Source organism: Delphinapterus leucas, chromosome 3 (genome assembly GCF_059928025.1).
Source record: "Delphinapterus leucas isolate spDelLeu-1000000601 "Yukka" chromosome 3, BTC_Dleu_Yukka2, whole genome shotgun sequence".
Taxonomy (NCBI): Eukaryota; Metazoa; Chordata; class Mammalia; order Artiodactyla; family Monodontidae; genus Delphinapterus; species Delphinapterus leucas.
The window spans coordinates 36,265,686-36,286,652 of record NC_143131.1 but is presented as its reverse complement, the minus strand read 5'-3'; the positions used below and the strand labels follow the sequence as shown (position 1 = coordinate 36,286,652).

The window sequence follows — 20,967 nt, the reverse complement described above, 5'->3', positions numbered from 1 at the left end:
AAATGAGAAGAAAAGAATCTGTAATCTATAGAAGAGGTACAAGTCAAGATTAGTTTTATGGTAAGTTTTAAGAAATTTAGGAGCGTTTATAATTGCTGATTATGTTTATGTGGAAAATAGAGTAGATGTATGCTATATATGGTATTAAACTCTTCATGCTCAGGCCCCTTCTGGATGTGATTGAAGGGGGAGAAAAAAGCCAAAGAAATCACAAGTTTGTCTACAATCTTAAAAAGCGGGGGCAATTATAACTATATAATGGAACAGAGAGTTCATATTATCTCCTTTGTCCTTCATTTTGTATACTGGACCTATTTGAATAACTGAATAACTTAGTTTTATTTAAAGTGCTAGATAGGATGGGGTATCTTTATACTGGGTAACTTCACTCACATATTAGAAAAGAATAGGGACTTACCTGGCAATCCAGTGGTTAAGACTTCGCCTTCCAATGCAGGGGGTGTGGGTTCGATTCCTGGTCGGGGAACTAAGATCCCACATGCCTCACGGCCAAAAAACCAAAACATAAAACAGAAGCAATACTGTAACAAATTCAATGAAGACTTTAAAAATAGTCCACATCAAAAAAATCTTTTTAAAAAAAAAAAGAAAAGAAAAGAACTCTAGATATAGGTATTTGAGATACTCAGGTTTGAGGCAGTTTTTAAAATGACACATGCCAGCTGTATTTTTAGTGTCTTTCCCTTCTCCCTGCCCACATGGCTCATGAGCGTTAACAAATGTTGCAGAAACGCTGAGCTTATCTCTAGGGAAGCGAAAATTTAGTAAATCAAGGGCTTTTATCACCTTTCTGCTTATAGGGATGTTAGCTCTGCACGTCCGTGTTTTGAGGGAAGATAAAGGTCATGCCCTTGTCCCCTGCTGTCCAGTGTTTATCCAGCAGCGTCCTCCATCTGGAGCTTTGCCTTTCTGATTAGAGTGACCTATATTGACCCAAAGGTTTTGTTAAAATTTTTCATACGCTATCTTGCTTCTTTCTTTACCGCCTAATTAGGTTTAAAAAGTTTTTGACAAAGTAAAGGACAGGAACCTAATTATTAAGATGGATCTTGGTTAATATAGATAAAGATGTCTGGCAAAATCGGGTGAATGCTTTGAGAGCTTGCTAGAAGTTACAGCATTAACTCTCCTGGTGCAAACATAGGATAGACTAGAATCTGTTCCGAATGCCTGGGTTCATCTCAGGAGGTGTAGGAATCTAGCAGTTTTGTCATTTTGTCTGCATCCCCTAGGGATACAACAGTAATTTCTTGAAATGATTCTTGTTAGCTCTTCGTTGTCCTTGATTACGGTGGGAAGAGGAAATGAGTGAATTCCTTAGGTCAGTGACAGTTATTGAGGACCTTCTGTTTGTCAAACACTGGTCGAAGTGTGGTGGAAAAAGGGGTGTTGTAGACCAAGTCCCCCTGACAGGGAGCAAACAGACAAACACACAATGTCAGTGCTGGAAGTGCTCAAGTAGGGCAAAGGCAGAGAGGATGATGAGTGGTCAGGAGGGTGTGCTCCAGGCTGGGTCAGGGAAAACCGCTCTGAGTAGGTGACATTTGGTAGAGACCTGAATAAAATAGGGAATGAGCTGGGTGAAGATTATAGGTTTGTGCTCTACTCAGAAGGAAGAGGAAGGACAGGGTCCCAGGGCAGGCTTGCCTCATGTGTGGAACAGCAGGACAGTGAGACTGGAACAGAATGGATGAGGAGAGTGGTAGGGTTGGAGGTTAAAGAGAGGCAGGAGCCAGACCACGCGAGTTTGGCCTTTACTGAGTGTGGTGAGAGGACAACAGAGTGTTTTGAATATGGTGGGACAGTGATGGGATCTGAGTTACATTTTGGAAAGAGCACTGTGGCTGTTGGGTAGTGAGAGTTTTTGCTGGAGACCCAACAGCAGAAGCAGGGAGACGGATGAAGAGGCTGTTGTATTAATCCAGGTGGGAGTGGAAGGTGGTTTAGACTAAGGTGGTAACAGTGGAATTTGTGAGAAGTGGTTGCAATTGGGAAATATGTTGATAGTAGAGCCAACAGGATTTACTGAGTAAGAAAAGACAAGAATCAAGCATGCTGCTTATTGAAAAGGGCCGAGCATGGGGGTAATCAGAGAGCTCTGCCTGGACTTGGTGCTTTTGAGACATTCATTAGCTTCCAAGAGGAGGTGTTCTGTAGGCTCGAGCTCAGCTCTGAGAGGGTTGAGAGCTGGGGTAGGAACTTTGGAGGCATCAGCACGTGGTGTTTAAATCCATGGGACTGGGGCTGAAGTGTAGACAGAGCACAGCTCTTTTGCCTTTAAGGGTTTAGAAGAGGCCTGACATTGAAAGGTTGAAAAGAGGAAAGGGAGCAGCAAATAAGATGGGAAAGAGTGTCTAGTGAGTGGAGAGGAAACCCAGAGGAGTCCGGTGATTTGGAAGATGGGAACTTTTACAAAGGAGGGAGTGGTCAACAGTGTCAGAGTATGAAGAGGTTGGGTAAGAGGACTGGAAATTGACTGTTGGGTTTGGAAACGTGAAAGTCATTGGTGACCTTAAACAGTGATTTTTCTGGAGAAGAGGATTTTTCTGGAATGGTGAAAATTTGACTGGAGTGGATTCAAGAAAGGACTGAAAGATGGGGAAGTGGAGACTCTGACGTGCATAACTCTTTCAAGTGAATATAACAGCTAGTTGGACAAAACCAATTCCTCGCCTGTTTTAAAATTTTAGAATAGTGAACACTTAGCAACTGCTGATGTGTAGACTCTTCAGGAAACTAGATAACTGGAATAGAAAGAAACGCCAATGTTTTTACTTTGCCCTGGCTTAGCATATATTTAGATGTATATGTAGTTCTCTAGATCTGTATGTAAAGGCCTCAGCTATCATCTCTGGTGATGGCTGAAATACATAAGACTTAAACTATATTGATGTATAGGTTACAAATATCTTGCATATAATTTGTCTAAGTTCATATTAATATGATCCTCATTCATCAGTGATTCCCTAAATTTATTAAGCTTTTCTAACAGGAAAGTGGGATAATGTCTTTAAGGAAACTGTTCTTTAAGAAATGATTCTGTTTTAGTGCAGATCAAAACTACAATGAAGTGTCACCTCACACTGGTCAGAATGGCCATCATCAAAAAGTCTACAAATAATAAATGGTGGAGAGGATGTAGAGAAAAGGGAACCCTCCTACACTGTTGGTGGGAATGTAAATTGGTGTAGCCACAATGGAAAACAGTATGGAGGTTCCTTAAAAAGCTAAAAGTAGAGTCACCATATGATCCAGCAATCCCACTCCTGGACATATATCTGGAAAAGACAAAAACTCTAGTTCGAAAAGATACATGCACCCCAGTGTTCATAGCAGCACTATTTACAATAGTCAAGACATGGAAGCAACCTAAATGTTCATCAACAGATGAATGGTTAAAGATGTGGTACATACATACAGTGGAATATTACTGAGCCATGAAAAGAAATGAAATAATCCCATTTTCAGCAACATGGATGGACCTAGAGATTATCATACTAAATGAAGGCAGACAGAGAAAGACAGATATCATATGATATCACTTATATGTGGAATCTAAAAAAATGATACAGATGAACTTATTTACAAAACAGAAATAGACTCATAGACATAGAAAACAAATTTATGGTTACCAAAAGGGAAAGTGAGGGAGAGAGATAAATTAGGAGTTTGGGATTAACATACACACACTACTATATATATATAAATAAACAAGAACCTACTGTATAACACAGGGAACTATATTTAATATCTGTAATAACCTATAATAGAAAAGAATCTGAAAAAGAATATATATGTATATGTGTACATATATATGTCTGAATCACTTTGCTGCACACCTGAAACTAGCACAATACTGTAAATTAACTATAATTTAAAAAAAAGAGAATTTCTTGTTTTAAACCACAGTTAAAGAAAAGTAAATGTACTGAAGCTTTCTCCAGCTTTCTATAAAATGCATGTAATTTGTCCACTAGGGGGCGCAGTAGTAATGAAAATGGAGTTTGGCCTTCAAATGGCTCCCATCTTGTGTGGTGATGGAGAGAGGTATTGACGTTGTTTCCCCTCTCCCTTTCAATTCCCAGAGCTAAGTCCCCATGAAGAAAAAAGGAACAAAATGCCGCGGCATACTTTTGCTTTATGCGTCTTCTCCCCTCCCCTCCCATTTGGAGTAGAATTAAAAGTAAATAAACATACAAAAATCAATAGCCTTCCATTAGACCAGTAATGACAGAGAGAAGGTATAATAGAATAAAATATAACAGTCACAGTGGTATCAAAAACCAAGAAGCACCTATGAATAAAGCTGGAAAATATATACAAAGCTTTTTCTGAGGGAAAACTATGAAACTATTGAAGGAGGTAAAAGAAGACTTTAAAAAATGTAGGCCTAGGGCTTCCCTGGTGGCGCAGTGGTTGAGAGTCCGCCTGCCGATGCAGGGGACACGGGTTCGTGCCCCGGTATGGGAAGATCCCACATGCCGCGGAGCGGCTGGGCCGGTGAGCCATGGCCGCTGAGCCTGTGCGTCCAGAGCCTGTGCTTCGCAACGGGAGAGGCCACAACAGTGAGAGGTCTGCGTACGGGAAAAAAAAAAAAAAAAAAAAAAAAGTAGGCCTATATTCTCACAGGTGGGAGGATATAGCATGTCAGTTCTCTACAAATTTTAGGAATCCCAATTAAAATCTCAACAGAGGATTCATTAGAAGAGATGAATGGATTTTTATAACTATTTTAGGTAGGAAAACAGTGCATTGCCCGTTTCATGCAACTTACATGGTTTTCTGGGGCTCTTTTTCGTGTTCAGTATGTAAATTATTCACACAAATAATAAAGTGAGTGCTAACACACACAGTCTATGCCTTAAGCATATGGAGCTTTCAGTTCCTCACAATTGCCAAGCTTCCTCTTGCTTCTGAGCCTTTGCACATGCTACTCCCTCAGTGGCCTCTTCACCACTTTTTTTTTTTTTTTTTGCGGTATGCGGTCCTCTCACTGTTGTGGCCTCTCCCGTTGCGGAGCACAGGCTCCGGACGCGCAGGCTCAGCGGCCATGGCTCACAGGCCCAGCCGCTCCGCGGCATGTAGGATCCTCCCGGACCGGGGCACGAACCCGCGTCCCCCGCATCGGCAGGCGGACTCTCAACCACTGTGCCACCAGGGAAGCCACTCTTCACCATTTTGACGAAGGCCTGGTTGCCTGCACTACTCTTCCTTGAAGTTTCAGTTTAGATCTCTCCCTCTTTTCTAACTAGGCTTGTATCCTTATTATCTGCCTCTATCAGAGCAGGGAGCACAACCAAACAAGACCTCTGCAGATCCTGACAATGCTATCTTTGTCTCTTGCAGGTGAGGGAGTTTAATGGTCAACATTTTATTTTGGAGGAAGCAATCACAGGGGATTTCGCTTTAGTGAAAGCCTGGAAGGCAGACCGAGCAGGAAATGTGATTTTCAGGTAATATAATGGTTTTAAAAAATGTTAAATGTAATGCATTTCAGCAACTTTATATTTCTGAAATTATGATTACAAAATGGATATCTTGATGTGTTTGGTATTTAAAAATTTATTTTAAAAATGGCTTAAAATCAAACACACCTGTGTGTGTGTGCATATAGGTGGGTGCAGAACCATTGCTGTGCAGTCATGCTGGTTTGATGCACTTGAGGACATCTGTTCTGATTGGTTGGTACCCATGGTGCACTGTTTGTTAACTATTTGAATCTGTATATCCTTGTATATAGTCACATACAAATTATTTTTGCCCGTGTACTTTAGTTGCCAAAACTAGTTACAGTGTTGTGACATGCTTAAAAAATGTGACTAAAGCACACAATTATATTTAATTTTGACAGTGTTATTTATATGAATTGTCTTAAAATGCCTGTTACTTGATATTATGGAAAAATATTGCTAATAATCACTTAGGTCAGTTCTTTTCCAGGCCTATTAGTGTCTTCTAGGAAGTGCTTATAAAGATTATGTCTGGAAAGTTGGTTACCCTTAATAATGTTCAACTTTCATTCTCGTTATCTAGATAGCCACAGATATTAAGCCACGTAATAGATTTAAATACCTTTTGATTACCCTAAGCATACTAAATACCTAGTTTTAGTATCTTGGATTTAGGGATTATATAGTTGTTTTTGCAAATTGTGCCACGTTTGAATATACTCATAAAAGTTTTTCAAAATGTTTGGTCTTGAAGACGTCACCTGTTAGGTTACAGAAATACTTGTCTTTCTCATAATATTGGCCTTTTCCTGCTTTTAGTTAGTGATATTTTTTATCTTTACCAAATGCAGCTTTGGTATGATCACAATTAAATTACCAGTGGTCACTCTCATGTTTTTGTTCATTTCTGAAGATCTTCTATGACATTAATACTGTATTTGATTTCTTGAATTTAGCCAATTTTTTGGTTCATTTGTTTTTGTTTTGTTTTTGTTTTGTTTTTGTTTTTTTGTCCGGGCCACAGTGTATGAGATCTTAGTTCCCCAACTAGGAATCGAACCCGTGCCCCCTGCAGTGGAAGTGTGGGTCTTAACCATTGGACCACCAGGGAAGTCCCGGGATTTAGCCAATTTTTGATATTATAACTAATTTTGGCAATTACAGAGGACATTTTGAATGATGTCTACCTTATTTGACACCTTGATGTAATGCTTGCAAAGCTTAGTTGTTTTTTTTTAAAGGTTAATGAAATTGTATAGTAGCAAATGGAAATGAATTATTTAAAGTATTTCCATGAGTTTATCCCGTGCTTTATTGCCTGTTATCTAAAGACTGCACAAGGGCTATTCTGAGTACAGACCTTATGCCTGTAGTTTCTGCTCAGTAGCCATTGAGCTTTGATGTGAAATGAGAGTGCTTGTCCCCAGTGGTCAGGTGGCCTAGATTCTTAAGATACTGACTTCTAGGCTGACATTCACGTTTAGTGGGACAACTGGTACAGAGGTCTGTCTAGGCCATTGTTAGAGTGGGCAGGCTCTGCATGCCTGCACCTCAGGCCACTCTGCCCTTGGAGCTTTTGATGCTGGATGTCTGGTGGAATCCAACACGGTAACTTGTCAAAGTACACAAAGATTCCTCTCTTGAGGACACACCTATCCTTGAATCCAAGTGAAAGAAACGTTGGTGTCACAAAGAGCTGTTAAGGCATAGCTGTGAATTATTTCTCTTTACCAAAGAATTTTCCCTATCAATTTACACTCTCAGAAACAAAAATACATTAAAATTTTTATAATTAGAGGAAGTGCATTAATTTAGGAACTTGGGAATGCAGAACCATCAGCAAAATTGGCCGCTTCTTAAAATTTTTCACTTCAGGGTCTGATGGGGGGGTTGTAGCTTTAAAAATTTCATTAGAAGTTGGTTCTCCACACTGATCTTTACGACTCACAAATCACCCATGAATGTTTCAGTTAATTTCAGCAATAGGTTTCTTTAATAGGAGTATAATTACTATACCTTCTCATATAAAAGCACTTGCTACTTTTCTTAATATTTTAACAAGAGCAAGCTTAGTGAAATATTTAACTATAAAACAAAGTGGCATCTCAGGTAAAAGACTTAGAGAAATTAGTTTTAGAGTAGATTTATTAATATCCATTTTATTTTTCTGTGTATAACTATGTTGAATATGAAAAATATTCCCTCTTTCTCTTAACCCCATAAAAAGCTATATAACTGAATGAAGTGACCATCGTATTGTTTTTGTTTATAAAATGGCTATAGAACTTACCGAAAATATGATACACTCTTTTAAAAAGATTCAGGAAGTCTTGGTTTACAGAAATTCTTTTAATCTATAATTAAAGCTGAGAGAGACACTTATTTTTGCCCTTCTTTCTCCACTTCCTTATTCCTCTAATGTAGGAAAAGTGCAAGGAATTTCAACTTGCCCATGTGCAAAGCTGCAGAAACCACAGTGGTGGAGGTAAGAGAAGAGGTTATTTCTGATTTCCTGTTGTTAATTTTCAAAGTTGATGTTATGTATTAGTTCAAGAAAAAGTACAATGGTTCATTTGTTTTTACGAAGGAGGGCAAGCAGTAACCACTTTTTCATTTTGGATGTTGAAGGATTCTATTTAAATATATCATAGTTGAAGGTTTGCTGGAACGTGAGCTTTCTGGTTAGCTATGGTCTCACTAGAACACTCTGTTTGGGAATCAAGCTATCAGGCTGACCAGCTCATAAAAGTCTTTTGGTACTTGAGTAAAGTGGACCTTCTTGGGTGAATTCTCCAGATGAATTTTTTTTTTCACTTTTTTCTTTTTTTAATTTAATTTAATTTTTTTTATACAACAGGTACTTATTAGTTATCTATTTTATACATATTAGTGTATATATGTCAATCCCAATCTCCCAATTCATTCCCCCTGCTTTCCCCACTTGGTGTCCATACGTTTGTTCTCTGCATCTGTGTCTCTATTTCTGCCTGGCAAACCTGTTCATTTGTACCATTTTTCTAGATTCCATATATATGCGTTAATATATGATATTTGTTTTTCTCTTTCTGACTTATTTCACTCTGTATGACAGTCTCTAGGTCCATCCACTCTCTACAAATGACCCAATTTTGTTCCTTTCTATGGCTGAGTAATATTCTATTGTAAATATGTAACACATCTTCTTTATCCATTCGTCTGTCAGTGGGCATTTAGGTTGTTTCCATGACCTGACTATTGTAAATAGTGCTGCAATGAACATTGGGGTGCATCTGTATTTTTGAATTATGGTTTTGTCTGGGTATATGCCCAGTAGTGGGATTGCTGGGTCATAAGGTAATTCTATTTTTAGTTTTTTAAGGAACCTCCATACTGTTCTCCATCGTGGCTGTATCAATTGACATTCCCATCAACAGTGTAAGAGGGTTCCCTTTTCTCCACACCCTCTCCAGTATTTGTTGTTTGTAGATTTTCTGATGATGGCCATTCTGACCTGTGTGAGGTGACACCTCATTGCAGTTTGTTTTTTTTTTTTTTTTGCGGTATGCGGTCCTCTCACTGTTGTGGCCTCTCCCGTTGCGGAGCACAGGCTCTGGACGCGCAGGCTCAGCAGCCATGGCTCACGGGCCCAGCCACTCCGTGGCATGTGGGATCTTCCCGGACCAGGGCACCAACCCGTGTCCCCTGCATTGGCAGGCGGACTCTCAACCACTGCGCCACCAGGGAAGCCCCTCATTGCAGTTTTGATTTGCATTTCTAATATAATTAGTGCTGTTAACCAGCTTTTTGTGTGCCTCTTGGCCATCTGTATGTCTTCTTTGGAGAAGTGTCTATTTAGGTTTTCTGCCCATTTTTCGATTGGGTTGTTTGTTTTTTTAATATTGAGCTGCATGAGCTGTTTATATATTTTGGAGATTAATCCTTTGTCCATTGTTTCTTTTGCAAATATTTTCTCCCATTCTGAGGGTTGTCTTTTTGTCTTGTTTATAGTTTCCTTTGCTGTGAAAAAGCTTTTAAGTTTCATTAGGTCCCATTGTTTATTTTTGTTTTTATTTCCATTTCTCTAGGAGATGGGTCAAAAAAGATATTGCTGTAATTTATGTCAGAGTGTTCTATGTTATCCTCTAAGAGCTTTATAGTGTCTGGTCTTACATTTACGTCTTTAATCCATTTTGAGTTTATTTTTGTGTATGGTGTTAGGGAGTGTTCTAATATCATTCTTTTACATGTAGCTGTCTGGTTTTCCCAGCACCACTTACTGAAGAGACTGTCTTTTCTCCGTATATATCCTTGCCTCCTTTGTCATAGATTAGTTGACCATAGGTGCATGGGTTTATCTCTGGGCTTTCTATCCTGTTCTGTTGATCTGTATTTCTGTTTTTGTGCCAGTACCACATTGTCTTGATTACTGTAGCTTTGTAGTATAGTCGGAAGTCAGAGAGTCTGATTCCTCCAGCTCCGTTTTTTCCCCTCAAGGTTGCTTTGTCTATTCTGGGTCTTTTGTGTCTCCATACAAATTTTAAGATTTTTTGTTCTAGTTCTGTAAATAATGCCATTGGTAATTTGATAGGGATTGCATTGAATCTATTGATTGCTTTGGGTAGTATAGTCATTTTCACAATATTGATTCTTCCAATCCAAGAACATGGTATATCTCTCCATCTGTGTTGTCTTTGATTTCTTTCATCGGTGTCTTATAGTTTTCTGAGTACAGGTCTTTTACCTCCTTAGGTAGGTTTATTCTTAGATATTTTGTTCTTTTTGTTGTAATGGTGAATGGGATTGTTTCCTTAATTTCTCTTTCTGATCTTTTGTTGTTAGTGCATAGAACTGCAAGAGATTTCTGTGCATTAATTTTGTATCCTGCAACTTTACCAGCTTCATTGATTAGCTCTAGTAGTTTTCTGGTGGCATCTTTAGGATTATCTATGTATAATATCATGTCATTTGCAAACTGTGACATTGTACTTCTTCTTTTCCAATTTGTATTCCTTTTATTTGTTTCTCTTCTGATTGCCGTGGCTAGGACTTCCAAAACTATGTTGAATAATAGCGGTGAGAGTGGGCATCCTTGTCTTGTTCCTGATCTTAGAGGAAATGCTTTCAGTTTTTCACCATTGAGAATGATGTTTGCTGTGGGTTTGTCATATATGGCCCTTATTATATTGAGGCAGTTTCCCTCTATGCTCACTTTCTGGAGAGCTTTTATCATAAATGGATGTTGAATTTCTCAAAAGCTTTTTCTGTATCTATTGAGATGATCATATGGTTCTTCTTCAATTTGTTAATATGGTGTTTCACATTGATTGATTTGCATATATTGAAGAATCCTTGCATCTCTGGGATAAATCCCACTTGATCATGGTGTATGATCCTTTTAATGTGTTGTCGGATTCTGTTTGCTAGTATTTTGTTGAGGGTTTTTGCATCTATATTCATCAGTGATATTGGTCTGTAATTTTGTTTTTTTGTAGTATCTTTCTCTGGTTTTGGTATCAGGGTGATGGTGGCCTTATAAAGTGAGTTTTGGAGTGTTCCTTCCTCTGCTATGTTTTGGAAGAGTTTGAGACGGATGGGAGTTAGCTCTTTGCTAAATGTTTGATAGAATTCACCTATGAAGCCATCTGGTCCTGGACTTTTGTTTGTTGGAAGATTTTTAATCACAGTTTCAATTTCATTACTTGTGTTTGATCTGTTCATATTCTCTATTTCTTCCTGGTTCAGTCTTGGAAGGTTATACCTTTCTAAGAATCTGTCCATTTCTTCCAGGTTGTCCATTTAATTGGCAAAGTGTTGCTTGTAGTAGTCTCTCACAATGCTCTGTATTACTGTGGTGTCCGTTGTAACTTCTCCTTTTTCATTTCTAATTTTATTGATTTGAGTCCTCTCCCTCTTTTTCTTGTTGAGTCTGGCTAAAGGTTTATCAATTTTGTTTATCTTCCCAAAGAACCAGCTTTTAGTTTTATTGATCTTTGCTATTCTTTTCTTTGTATCTATTTCTTTTATTTCTGCTCTGATCTTTATGATTTCTTTCCTTCTACTAACTTTGGGTTTTGTTTGTTCTTCTTTCTCTAGTTACTTGTAAGGTTAGATGGTTTATTTGAGATGTTTGTTGTTTCTTGAGGTAGGCTTGTATTACTATATACTTCCCTCTTAGAACTGCTTTTGCTGCATCCCATAGGGTTTGGATCGTGTTTTCGTTGTCAATTGTCTCAAGTTATTTTTTATTTCCTCTTTGATTTCTTCAGTGATCTCTTGGTTATTTAGTAACGTATTGTTTAGCCTCCATGTGTTTGTGGTTTTTACGTTTTTCTCCCTGTAACTTATTTCCAGTCTCATAGCTTTGTGATCGGAAAAGATGCTTGACATGATTTCAGTTTTCTTAAATTTACTGAGGCTTTATTTGTGACCCAAGTCGTGATCGATCTATCCTGGAGAATGTTCCGTGTGCACTTGAGAAGAAAGTGTAATCTGCTGTTTTCGGATGGAATGTCCTATAAATATCAATTAAATCTATCTGGTCTATTGTGTCATTTAAAGCTTGTGTTTCCTTATTAATTTTCTGTTTGGATGATCTGTCCATTGGTGTAAGTGTGGTGTTAAAGTCCCCCACTATTATTGTGTTACTGTCGATTTCCTCTTTTATAGCTGTTAGCTGTTTCCTTATGTATTTAGGTGCTCCTATGTTGGGTGCATAAATATTTATAATTGTTATATCTTCTTCTTGGATTGATCCCTTGATCATTATGTAGTGTCCTTCCTTGTCTCTTGTAACATTCTTTATTTTAAAGTCTATTTTATCAGATATGAGTACTGCTGTTCCAGCTTTCTTTTGATTTCTATTTGCATGGAATATCTTTTTCCATCCCCTCACTTTGAGTCTGTATGTGTCCCTAGGTCTGAAGTGGGTCTCTTGTAGACAGCATATATATGGGTCTTGTTTTTGTTTCCATTCAGTGAGCCTGTGTCTTTTGTTGGAGCATTTAATCCATTCACGTAATTAGGTAATTATCGATATGTATGTTCCTATTACCATTTTCTTAATTGTTATGTGTTTGTTTTTGTAGGTCCTTTTCTTCTCTTGTGTTTATCACTTAGAGAAGTTCCTTTAGCATTTGTTGTAGAGCTAGTTTGGTTGTGCTGAATTCTGTTAGCTTTTGCTTGTCTGTAAAGCTTTTGATTTCTCCATTGAATCTGAATGAGATCCTTACTGGGTAGAGTAATCATGGTTGTAGGTTCTTCCCTTTCATCACTTTATATATATTGTGCCACTCCCTTCTGGCTTGTAGAGTTTCTGCTGAGAAATCAGTTCTTAAACTTATGGGAGTTTCCTTGTATGTTATTTGTCGTTTTTCCCTTGTTTTTAATACTTTTTCTTTGTCTTTAATTTTTCTCAGTTTGATTACTATGTGTCTTGGCATGTTTCTGCTTGGGTTTATCCTGCCTGGGACTCTCCGCACTTCCTGGACTTGGGTGGCTGTTTCCTTCCCATGTTAGGGAAGTTTTCGACTCTAATCTCTTCAAATATTTTCTCTGGTCGTTTCTCTCTCTCTTCTTCTTCTGGGATCCCTATAACGCAAATATTGGTGCATTTAATGTTGTCCCAGAGGTCTCTTAGGCTGACTTCATTTCTTTTCATTCTTTTTTCTTTATTCTGTTCTGCAGTAGTGAATTCCACCATTCTGTCTTCCAGGTCACTTATCTGTTCTTCTGCCACAGTTATTCTGTTATTGATTCCTTCTAGTGTATTTTTCATTTCAGTTATTGTATTGTTCATCTCTGTTTGTTTGTTCTTTAATTCTTCTAGGTGTTTGTTCTTTAATTCTTATAGGTCTCTGTGAAACATTTCTTGCATCTTCTCGATATTTGCCTCCATTCTTTTTCTGAGGTCCTGGATTAATTTCACTATCACTATTCTGAATTCTTTTTCTGGAAGGTTGCCTATCTCCTTTAGGTGTTTTTAGGTTTTTTTCTGGGGTTTTATCTTGTTCCTTCATCTGGTACATAGTCCTCTGCCTTTTCATTTTGTCTATCTTTCTGTGAATGTCCACAGGCTGCAGGATTGTAGTTCTTCTTGTTTCTGCTGTCTGCCTTCTGGTAGATGAGGCTATCTAAAAGGCTTGTGCAAGTTCCTGATAGGAGGGACTGGTGGTGGGTAGAGCTGGGTGTTTCTCTGGTGGACAAAGCTCAGTAAAACTTTAATCCACTTGTCTGCTGATGGGTGGGGCTGACTTTCCTACCTGTTTGTTGTTTGGCCTGAGGCAACCCAGCACTAGCGCCTAGAAGCTCTTTGGTGGGGCTAATGGTGGACTCTGGGAGAGCTCATGCTCAGGACATGCAGGCTCAGTGGCCATGGCTCACGGGCCCAGCCGCTCTGCGGCATGTGGGATCTTCCCGGACAAGGGCACGAACCCGCGTCCCCTGCATCAGCAGGCAGACTCAACCACTGCGCCACCAGGGAAGTCCCTTCCCAGAACTTCTGCTGCCAGTGTCCTTGTCCCAGAGGTGAGCCCCCGCCCCACCCCCCCACCTCCCCACCTTTCCTGCTCCTGCAGGAGACCCTCCAACACTAGCAGATAGTCCTGGTTCAATCTCCTATGGGATAACTGCTCCTTCCCCTGTGTCCTGATGCACACACTACTTTGTGTGTGCCCTCCAGAAGTGGAGTCTGTGTTTCCCCCAGTCCTGTTGAAGTCCTGCAGTCAAATCCTGCTAGCCTTCAAAGTTTGATTCTCTGGGAATTCCTCCTCCTGTTGCTGGACCCCAGGTTGGGAAGCCTGATGCCGGGCTCAGAACCTTCACTCTAGTGGGTGGACTTCTGTGGTATAAATGTTCTCCAGTTTGTCTCCAGATGATTTCGTGTATGCAGAATCCTAGGAAAATAGTAAGTTGTATTAGGAGAAGTTCCTTATCTCACTGTTAGTTACTGGTGTTACTTTAAGGAAGAAGGAGGCTAGTACAGCTCACTGCTTTGATGTGGTTCTCTTCAGAACAGTTGAATTAAGGCACTAACTGACTCTCCTTTGGACATCTCAGGGTTTGGGAGAGACTAGAATAATTTTAGAACCTTCCCAGAGTTCAAGCTCTGGGACAGAAATAGGTGCTTATACCAAAATCTTGCCATTTTGTTTATACATATTTGAACCTGAAAGGAGACTTCAAAATGATTCATTTAGGCTTTGAGGATCACTTTGGAACCAGATTTTCTTGGGTGTTCGAGATAGCTTTCCCATGGGAGGGCTTTATAGGAACCCCTTCTGCAATCTGGAAATGAGTATATATGTTCTTAATTTTTCTTGTGATGGTAGTATTCTACCTGGCATTTTTTCATTCATCCATATGCTTGCCCAAGATGGTATTTCATGGAGGCAGCGCTGCCATATGTTTGAAATAATCAAATGTTAGAATTCTGTTTCTCTCTTGGAAAGTGAAGTATATTATTATTATTATTATTATTATTATTTTTAGTAGATAGCCATAGTTTGGCTTCATTTTTTTGTTTGTTTTCTTCCTCTTTTATGGAAGTATAGTTAATTTACAGTGTTTGAAGTGTATTATTTTTACAGTGCTGGGGAATGTGGTACTTTCAACACTGGCAGGGTAGTTTCTTTTGCAACGGCTTCAGTATATTTTCTGCGTTTAAAATGAGTAATGTGGTTTACTCTCTCTGTGCGATCTTTTTTTTTTTTTAATCGAATCATCTTAATGACCTGTCCATTGCACACATCTGTAACAGTACTGAAAAAAAGCCTATAGCATAGCTTAAAATAATTGATAGTTTAACCCTCTCTTGATTGTATGTACTTCTGTAAAACTGCCACAAACCAGTATATTTTCTCTGAGTACCATGGGGCAGTATGCATTGTCCTGGGTGAATTTCTTTTTTTCCTTCTTTTATAATCTGGTTCTTTTCAGCCAATCTTATCTCTTCCAAAAGCAGGAAGTGACTCTCTACTGTCTGAGAATTAATGTAGGTATTAGGAAAGAGAGGTTCTCTGTCGGCATAAGGGAAGAGGAGATAAAATCCTTTAATTGATCGTGCAAATATGATAAAAGCTGCCCTCCCTCTGTCCTAGAACAGACATCTCTGATTCACAGCATTCTGTCCTGTTAGACACAGACTCACATTAGGATCCCTTTCAATATAGTGCTGTTGATGGCCACTCCCAATTGATTATACCCACACTGTCCATCTGGTAGCCACTAGCCACATGTGACTTTTAAAATTTAAATTAATTAAAATTAGATAAAGTAGAAATTCAGTTTCTCTTCAGTAACTACATATGCTAGTGACTATTGTGTTGATCCACATAGATAAAGAATATTGTCATCACTGGAGAAAGTTTGATTGGACAGAGCCTAATTGGAAGGATCAAGATGAAGTATAATTTGTCATTCTAGTTTAGGAATATAAGCAAAACAGCAATTTAGACAATAAAGTATTGCAAGCCTGCTCCCTCTGCGTGCTCATAGTAGAAGAGGTCCACATGCCTTTAGGTTGAATTGTAAGAACTTGTGCTCTTGGATGTAGAAGATAATTTGGAATTGGGGATGATGAATAGATTGGGTGTCTTCTGATAACAAAAAATCTATCTGGACTATGAGTTTTGTATTATTCTTAGTCTAGTGACTACCCTGGACCTCCAGCTCCTCTTCTGTGCTATGTTTTGTGTACTCTGTTAACAGCATTGGCCTTTAGGACTCTGTAATTCTTTTCCTGTAGCCCTATCCTACTTTATTGTGCAGTGGTCCTAGTGAGATGGATGATTATGAGCTGGTTTAACAGGAGTCTTCAGAGATCTTAAATTACCTGCGTATTTTCCTGCCTGTTAAATATTAACAATAATAATAGTTACTATTAATCAAGTATTTATTATGTTTTAGTCATATTCTTCATGGTTATTGTTAATTTTTTTAATGTTAACAATAGTCTTATGAGGTAGGAATCATTATTATCCTTATTTTACAGATAAGGACTTAAAAGCACAGAGAGGTTTGGTTATATACCTGATGTGATGTCACACAGCTAGATGGAGCTAGGATAGAACCACAGAATGACTGATTCCGGGGTGTCTGCACTTTTCCACTATTTTATGAAATATTCTCAAATCATCATCAATGAATGGTGTTTCAAAATCTTGAAAGGTATTGGATTTCTGGAAGTAGTCCATTTCAATGCTAACTATTAGAATCAAGCAGATTGGGAGTTTTGGGCCAATATACTCCTCTACCCCCAGCTTTCCTTGCTAGTTATTCCAATTATGGTCTTTTTGCCTCCTTCACCATCTGCCTCCAAGAGGGCTTTGAGAAAAGCATCATCCTGTGATCAAAAGCCCTGTGGATTCATTCAGTCTTCCTCTTGGATTCTGTTCATTCTGTTGTGTCGCCTCTCTGAACTGTGCAGCTTTTCACAGACTTCCCTGAACATGGTGATTGAATGTCTATTCTTGTACTGCAGTATCTTAAGCAGTGGGAGCTTTAACAATGACTACACCCTACATTTCAAACAAAGCCTTTTTTTTTTTTAGAACTCTTAGTTCATCTCCTTTCTCTTATAAATGAGGACATGAAGGACTTTTCAGTAGCAGGATCTGGGTTAGAGCCTGTCTCCTAAAGCACCACTCCACCCCCTGGTGCTGAATCGTTTCAGCCTTTCTCCCTGGTTACCCCCTATAACTTGAGTTTTATGGGAGGTAAAGAGAGGGGTAGAACTATAAATATCTAAAATATTAATGATAATTCCCTCAGATATCTTAAAGTCTTTTTGCACGTAGAAGCAGGGTGGCAGGGGACTTCCCTGGTGAGGCAGTGGTTAAGAATCCTCCTGCCAATGCAGGGAACACGGGTTCAAGCCCTGGTCTGGGAAGATCTCACATGCCGCGGAGTAACTAAGCCTGTGCACCACAACTACTGAGCCTGTGCTCTAGAGCCCGCGAGCCACAACTACTGAGTCCATGTGACACAACTACTGAAGCCCACGCGCTTAGAGCCCATGCTCTGCAACAGGAGAAGCCACCGCAATGAGAAGCCCACGCACTGCAATGAAGAGTAGCCCCCACTCGCTGCAAGTAGAGAAAGCCCGTGCACAGCAACAAAGACAACAATGCAGCCAAAAAAATAAATAAATAAAATAAATAAATTTAAAAAAAAAAAGAAGAAGAAGCAGGGTGGCAAAGGAACATAAAGCTGTCTCTTGCTTTTTTGGTTCATAATTTCTCCTCCAATTGACAAGAGGTAAACCAGTATATTTATCTTGAATTGAAGAGAATACCAAATTGGCCCTTGACATGAATTATTTCTGGTTTCTCTAAAAGTGGGATATTGCTCCTTTTTGGAAAAATTTTGCCTTTCAAATGTGTTCTAAACAAACTTATGAGTTGTGGAAAACCAATTATGTCTGTTTTCCCCTTTAACAAAACCGATATGAATATTGCATTTGCATTCTTAAAACCTGCAGCCATTTGCATGTTTCGCCACAAAGTTGTGACATAGTGAAGGCTGGCTGTCTCTTTCCCCGTCTCTTAAGGAACTGGGGGTAGTTACTTGGGGAAAATAGTACAAGTGGGTGCACATATTGGCATACATGCCAGAAAGATATTTCTCTTTTTAGGACAGACAGTGTTATTTCTGGACCTCCTCTTTGAGTGGGTGGAATCTTCCCTGATAAACTTCACAAGTTTAAGTGCAAGACCAGCCAGGGAACAACTCTTGGCATTGCGTTCCATGTGTATGAGTAACAGCAGTACTGTGGAACTCATTTGGCTTTTGTAGGGGTCTGTTAACCCTTCAACTTCCCATGAGCCCCTCAGCCAGTCTCCTGGGTGCATATCCAATCAGGCTGTGTTTCTCTGGGAAGTTACTATTCTTTACATTTTTTTTTTTTTTTTTAAAGCAGCTTATAATAGAAAACTCAGGGGGAGGGGCGCAAGTGCTTCACTCAGGAACCTGTTGATGCTTTGTCTCCTGCAAGCAGCCTGGCGTGCCGGTGCTGTCAGGGAAGCTCATCTGACTCAGCCACCGAAGGCTATTGAGGTTACCTGTGAACAAAATAACCCACCTAGTTTCTTCAGGTGGGTGCCCTGGCTGGTGTTGGAAGATGGCAAGGTTTATGCAAGGCCTCTTCAGCTATTTTGGCTAATTTCAGCTTTTAGTTAAGACAAACACATTCATTACCATGACTTCAATAAAGTTATTTTTATTATTTTTATATTATGGCATATTTATGTATTTGCTTATGAAAGAATTGTTCATATTACATGATATTTGATGCATACAAGTATTATATGCATGTAGCCTTTGTGGGTGATAAAGCACAATAATAAATTGAACACCTACGAACCCACCTAAGGTAAGGATTGGCGGATTGCTTATTCTCATTTTCATCTGCCTGCCTTTCCTGCAGAGAGAGCCACTGTCAGGAATATTGTGGTTATCAGTCCCTTAAAAATAATTCTAAGTCATAAGGTATGGACATATGGAAGATTATTTTCCAAAGATATCCTAAGACTTTTTGTTTAGAAGAGCCAAGCTTTGGGACCTGTGACTTCTGCGTCCTGTACTAGTGCCTGGTACATGCCGTGTCTCCAGAGGAGGTTAACTAGAGGAAAAGATTAGGGGTACATCTGCCATCCTGCCAAGAAGATATGTGTTGTTCCTGATTGGTGGATGAGGAAAGGTGAAAATAGCAGTGTAAATGGTATCACAAATTTTGTTTTCAATGTTTATTATGAAGGCTAATGGACATACACAACAGTAAACAGAAGAGTGTAATGAACCATCTGAGCTCGTCCTCCAGCTCCAATGACTGTCAACCCACGATCACTCCTGCCCCTTCTTCATCCCCATCTCCTGCCTCCTCTTGTAGTATTTTGAGATAATCACCGGATATTGTATCCCTCATGAGCTTACATTATAATGCTCAAGACTGACAATAGGTGCAATAAATAAGTAAAATATATATTATATTAGATATTGATAAATATTAAGGAGATGAAACAAAGCATGAAAAGGGACATGAAATGTCAGGAGAAGAAAGATAAATTTTGTTTTTGTCTTTGCTTCCCCCCCCCCTTTTTTTTTTGCGGGACGCGGGCCTCTCACTGTTGTGAACTCTCCCGTTGCGGAGCACAGGCTCTGGATGCGCAGCCCCAGCGACCATGGCTCACGGGCCCAGCCGCTCCACGGCATGTGGGATCTTCCCGGACCCGGGCACGAACCCATGTCCCCTGCATCGGCAGGCGGACTCTCAACCACTGCGCCACCAAGGAAGCGCCCCTGTCTTTGTTTTTTTTTTGTCCGTACTGCATGGATTGTGGGATCTTAGTTCCCTGACCAGGGATTGAACCCGGGCCCTCGGCAGTGGGACTGTGGAGCCCTAACCCCTGGACCGCCAAGGAGTTCCCCAAAGTGGAAGTTTGAATGGGTTGGTCAGTAACGGAAGGCCCCACTGAGATGACAGTTGAGCAGAGGCCTCCGGGAGGTGAGGAAGCTGGGCGGTGGAAAGAGGAGCAGTGGAGCCTCCCTGGTGGACCTGGCGACTGGGGACGACACACTTCCCTTTCTTCCGTCTGAGGTGGTGGGCCGAGGACTCTTATATGAGGGTAGGTGTCTTGAGAATCATGGCAGTATCTTCTTCCTAGGCTGTGTGAAGTGTGATTTCTGTTTTTAGTTCATTTGTAATAGTTCACAAGATGACTAGGCCCAAATCTGACTTTAAAACTCTGAGATGAATGGAGAATGTGAATTTGCGATTGGAGCCTCCTGACTTTTGTGACTCTCTGGCCCTGTTTGGAGAACTTTGTGTTGACAACACCTCATGAATTACCTTTGCAGAAGAAGTCAAACTGGTGGTTAGCTCACTTTACACTAGGATGTGGGAATACAGTGGATTTTAACCATTCGACCTAATCACTTCAGCGGATCCTGTGAACATTTAATCTCCACCAAGCAGGCCCAATTAGTGTATCGATGTTTTAGAGACTGGTTATCTTCCGTCCTGCTTCAGGAAAAATGAAACTGCGCACGGGATAAACATAATTCCTTTCCTCTTAAGTTTCTTTTATTCTTAATCTTAAGATTGCTAATGCCTTTTGATATTACAGAGAAACTCATAATTTTTCCAAGAGACGGTAAAAAGGAAAAAGAAATAGGTCTAAACAGGAAAAAACCTAAAGGTTCCATCCACCCAAGAGAAACACATGTGACCATGTTGAGAAACTTCATGAGACAGATGCAATGTCAAGCACACACATGCATACACAGGCGACCACTGCTCCATGCCTGTATGGAATTTATGCCCACGCACAAATTGCTGATTGACTTGGAGACATGATATTTATGAACTTGGCTGAAATGTCAAATTTGACATTCACTGTGTGAAGCGTAATATAGTCAATGCCCTTCACTGCACTGTAGTATTTACCTGGTAATGCTCTCTACTTCTCTTCCTTAGCGAGAAGATAAGGACAGCAAGAACCTGTTTAATCCTAATCCTCTTTAC

The 20,967-nt window shown here is 39.7% G+C and overlaps 1 protein-coding gene across 3 annotated transcripts in view; it reads left to right on the top strand.

The window, feature by feature from the left end:
* Positions 1-20,967, top strand: part of OXCT1 (3-oxoacid CoA-transferase 1) — a 145,054-nt gene that overhangs the window by 21,711 nt on the left and 102,376 nt on the right. For all 3 annotated transcript variants that reach the window (XM_089908812.1, XM_022598418.3, XM_089908811.1), the window contains exons 6-7: positions 5,368-5,474; positions 7,896-7,956. In XM_089908812.1, coding sequence (XP_089764938.1) covers positions 5,368-5,474; positions 7,896-7,956 — 168 coding nt within the window. The remainder of the gene's footprint in view (positions 1-5,367; positions 5,475-7,895; positions 7,957-20,967) is intronic.